Source organism: Tupaia chinensis, unplaced genomic scaffold, assembly GCF_000334495.1.
Source record: "Tupaia chinensis unplaced genomic scaffold, TupChi_1.0 Scaffold000159_1, whole genome shotgun sequence".
NCBI classification, from domain to species: domain Eukaryota; kingdom Metazoa; phylum Chordata; class Mammalia; order Scandentia; family Tupaiidae; genus Tupaia; species Tupaia belangeri.
Genome location: NW_006159630.1, coordinates 1,429,263 through 1,433,497, shown reverse-complemented (window position 1 = coordinate 1,433,497; position 4,235 = coordinate 1,429,263). Strand labels below are relative to the sequence as shown.

The 4,235-nt window shown below is 61.3% G+C and overlaps 1 protein-coding gene across 1 annotated transcript in view; it reads right to left on the bottom strand.

Moving 5' to 3' along the window:
• The window catches only part of CEP131 (centrosomal protein 131), a 31,015-nt gene extending 27,385 nt beyond the window's left edge, over window positions 1-3,630 (bottom strand). The window contains 1 exon segment of the mRNA XM_027770742.1: window positions 3,440-3,630. Within this exon segment, the coding sequence (XP_027626543.1) occupies window positions 3,440-3,616 (177 nt within the window). The 5' untranslated portion in view covers window positions 3,617-3,630.
• Window positions 3,631-4,235: the final 605 nt, after the last annotated feature.

The following is a 4,235-nucleotide window of genomic DNA, read 5'->3' as shown; positions in this document are numbered from 1 at the left end:
CTCACACCTCATCCTGCATGAGTGCACCTATGCACCGGCACTCACACCTCATCCTGCATGAGTGCACCTATGCACCAACGCTCACACCTCATCCTGCATGAGTGCACCTATGCACCAACGCTCACACCTCATCCTGCATGCGTGCACCTACGCACGGGCACTCACACCTCATCCTGCATGCATGCACACCTACAGACACGCACTTACACACGCTGGCATACACACACACCTGCACACACTCTCCACATGTGCTCCTGTACACACCCACATTTGCATACATGCACACTACATGTACTCACATATGTACACCCAAACACAGGGACACACATCACATCCTGCATACATGCACAGCAAGCATCATTTACACACACTGCATCTGCACACACACACACATGCACACCGCATCTGCACACACACACACACATGCACACCGTATCTACACACACATGCACACCGCATCTGCACACACACACATACACACTGCATCTGCACACACGCACACCGCATCTGCACACACACATACACACATTTGCACACACACATGCAAACCACATCTGCACACATGCACACCGCATGCACACACTGCATCTGCACACACACACCACATGCACACCGCATCTGCAGACACATACACTGCATGCACACACCGCTTCTGCACATACGAACACTGCATGCATACACCGCATCTGTATAAACGCACATCACGTGCACACACTGCATCTACATACACACACACCACATGCAGACATATATGTATATCCATAGAAAGGAAGGTACTCACCACATCCCACATACCTGTGCACTGCATACATTCATGTATACATATCTGCACATATACATACTACATGCACTTGCACACACACACCTGCATGTGTGTACGCACACATGTGGTCCCGAACATGGGTACGTGCACTTCACGTGTGTACTCCAGACACAGGCACACACATTCTGCATATGTGCACATCACGTGCACTTTCACACACGTCTATATATGTGTCCACTACATGCACTCACACCCATGTGTAGGTACACACATCTGCATGCACGTACATCACATGTGTTCACAGATAGACACCCTTACACAGGTGCATACGCATGTGCCATGTGCACTCATGAACATCCATATACGGATACAACACATCTTGCATGTGTGCACACTGCATGCACCCTTAGATGTACCTCTGTACATGGGCGTGCACACTGCCCCCTGCATACATGCACACTGCATATACTTAGGCCTGTGTGTACATCAGTGGAAGGGGCCGCGGCACTGAACAGCCCCCCAAGGGAAGATGCCTGCAAGGTCACAGGCGGGCTGACTCTCCAGGCACGTCCTCTTCTACCTTCTGCCCCGAACCAGTGTGCACATGTGACCTACCTAAACATACATGGGCCTCACCGCAGCAGTGAGTGGTGGACACTGCTGTGTGGCAGGCTGGGCCACACGGGAGGCTGGGTTCTGCTCCCAGCCCACCTGAATGCCGAAGGCAGGACAGCACCCTGGCCCAGCGACCAGGAGGCGGAGGCAGGGCAGAGACCCCATCGCACACGCACAGACTTCGGAAAACATCACAAAAGACCAGCCGTCTCATCGGGGGAAGACCTTCACCTCTCCTAGATTTCCCCAAATCCTGCAGCCTCCACGTGCGGGGAGGATGGGTCCCCCCTCACCGCCAAGTGCCATGCTGGAAGGGAGTGGTGGAAGGACTAGGAGCCCTGACGCTCACCTGTGAGCAGGACAGGCCTCATAGCCGGGACACGGGCACCGCAGCCCGAGACAAGGCACACGGTGACTCCCATCCGTTCCCCCGGATGCAGGGCTCAAAGGCCGCTATGCTTGACGGGGCTCGGAGGGCGAGGGGCACAGGTAGGCGAGCAGCTCAGGCCAGCCCTCAGCCCACACTTCTGCCCTGGGACCAGAAGACCAGCAGTGACCAGAGGCCACATCCCACGTGGGAACTCGGGACAGAAGGCTAGGACTGAGGAGGGTCTTTGGAGACAGGATGGAGAGGAAATCCCGTCGCCAAGATGGGCCCAAGTCTGGGCGGGCACCTCAGCCAGCCACGAAGACCAGCAGGAAGGTGGCCACGGACACGTGGCAGCAAGGACAGAGCCGAGGACGGGCACTGGGCAGGACAGAGCTCCTGGAGAGGGGCCTCGGCAGCTGGGTCTGTCTGCAACACTGCCCGCGCCTCAGGGCTGGGGCCTGTGTGGGGGCGGGGCGTCCCGGATCGCACCAGTGGCAGAAAGAGTCGAGCAGCTGGAACATTCCACCGGGGAAGGTCAAAGCTGCCGTCCCCAAGGGAAAAGGCCTTGGTATGACTGATGCCCACCTTGGCTCTGGGCTGTACTTGGGAATGGGTGTGTCCCCTGGCAGAAGGCAGGAGGTGGCCTCAGGTGCTCAGGTCGGCCAGGTACAGCCTTGCCCTGCAGCAGAACCAAGGCTGCCGCTGCTCCTAAAAAGCCCGACAGCGCCCCCACTGTCTGCGGCGGGCGCCTGCAACGTTGACGGCACCTTCCCTCCAGGCTCTCTGTGAGCTGAGGGCTCAGGGCAACAGGTGGCCCCAGAGGAGGGGGCAGGGGGGTCAGCGTCACTGGGCTGGCTGTCCTCCTGCTTAAATGCCACTGCCTCCCAGCCCCAGACAGGCAGGTGACGTGAGGCGCCACAGGATGTCCCAGTCCCTGCCCTACCAGTCCCGTCACCCGGAACTGTCTGCGCCAAGGCTCCCTCACCGCACGTGCTGTCCGAGCGGCCAGCAGGGACTCCCTCCCCGCCACTCCCCGGCTTCCAGAGTGCTCACAGCAATAGCTTCCCCAGGAGAAGAGAGCGCGCCACGCCACTCATCACACGTCCACCACGGACTCCTCAGGGAGGCCTCGGGCACACGCCAGCCTCTCTACAATGCCTCGCAGACCTTAGGCTGAAGCGCAGACCTGCTGCAGGCCCCATCCCATCCTGGAAGCCCAGGTCAGCCTCAAGGCACTGCCCCGACCCCACAGGGCAGCTTGACTGTCCCCTCTCTCTCGGTTGGAACGGCCTCCCGGCCTCCAACAGCGACCTCTACCCCTCCTCCCTCCAGCAGGGGGGCAGCTCTTGCCAGAAGCTCCCACTGCCACCTGGCTGGTCCCGGCCGGCCCACCCGCCTGCCAGTCTAGGCATCTCCACGCCCACCGGGGGTCCTACGCCGCCCTCAGGTCAACTCTGTTTCTTAAGGATTCAAACAGCTGGGAAGAAGGATGGCCCAGGAGGGTCAGCGCTATGCTGGAGACTGCCCCGGGCCAGGCCCAGCCGGGGCCTCCAAGGAGTCTGCCCCCAGCTCTGCAAGGCCTCCTGTCCCCAGGGTGGCCACAGGCACTTGTGCACATGTGGTTCCCCAGCAGGACAGCCCTCCGGCAAGCAGTGCCCCTCCCCCCAGCCCTGCCTGGGCCCCACACTCACCGGCACCTTCCTCCTTGGCTCACTGCTGGCGGTGGCCGAGATGGAGCGGATCATGGGTCTGGCGGCAGAGGCGCTGCTGGGGCGCCTGGACACCGGAGGTGGGAGGCCCGTCAGACTCAGGTCCGCACCGTCCAGGCTGCCCTCTGGGGGCTGGCTGGTGGCCCGCAAGCCTTTCATGGTGGCCCAAGAGGGCCCTGAGGGGAGAAGCAAGAGGTGCCATGAGGCGTCCCCGCACCCAACACCTCCACTGAGCCTCAGCTGGTCCAGGGTGCCCGGGTCCCCAGGGACTCGAGGGGGCTCCCCTAAACCCAACACAAGGCAGAGCAGGAGGGGACCCGGGCCCACCGTGTCCCATTCCCCGCCCTGACAGTGAGAAGGCCCCGGGTCTTCCACCTGCCTGCAGGGGCTGCCTGCAGGGGCTGCCCGAGGCCGGCGAGCCCTTGAAAACTGTCACCCCAGCAGGCTCGGTCCGGGAAGTTCTGCAGGAGGGAAACCTCACTGCCGGACCCAGGTCCCCAAGCTGCTCTGGCCAGAATCCCCGACAACATCCAGGAGCTGTGGGGTGAAGCGACCACTCTCCCATGTCCACCAGGGGTCCCCGCTCCCCATCCTCCTCATCGTGCTGCCCGCCCTACAAGAATCAGAGCCCAGGCCTGGCCGCCTCTGTCCTCCATCTGCTCGCTCTCCTGGGGAGCCACCTCCGGCCCCCATCCCAGCCATGTCCCCCATGCCGCACCAGCCTCTGGCCCAGCTCTGCCTGCACTCCGCAGGCCGCCCGCACACAATCCGTAGTCAT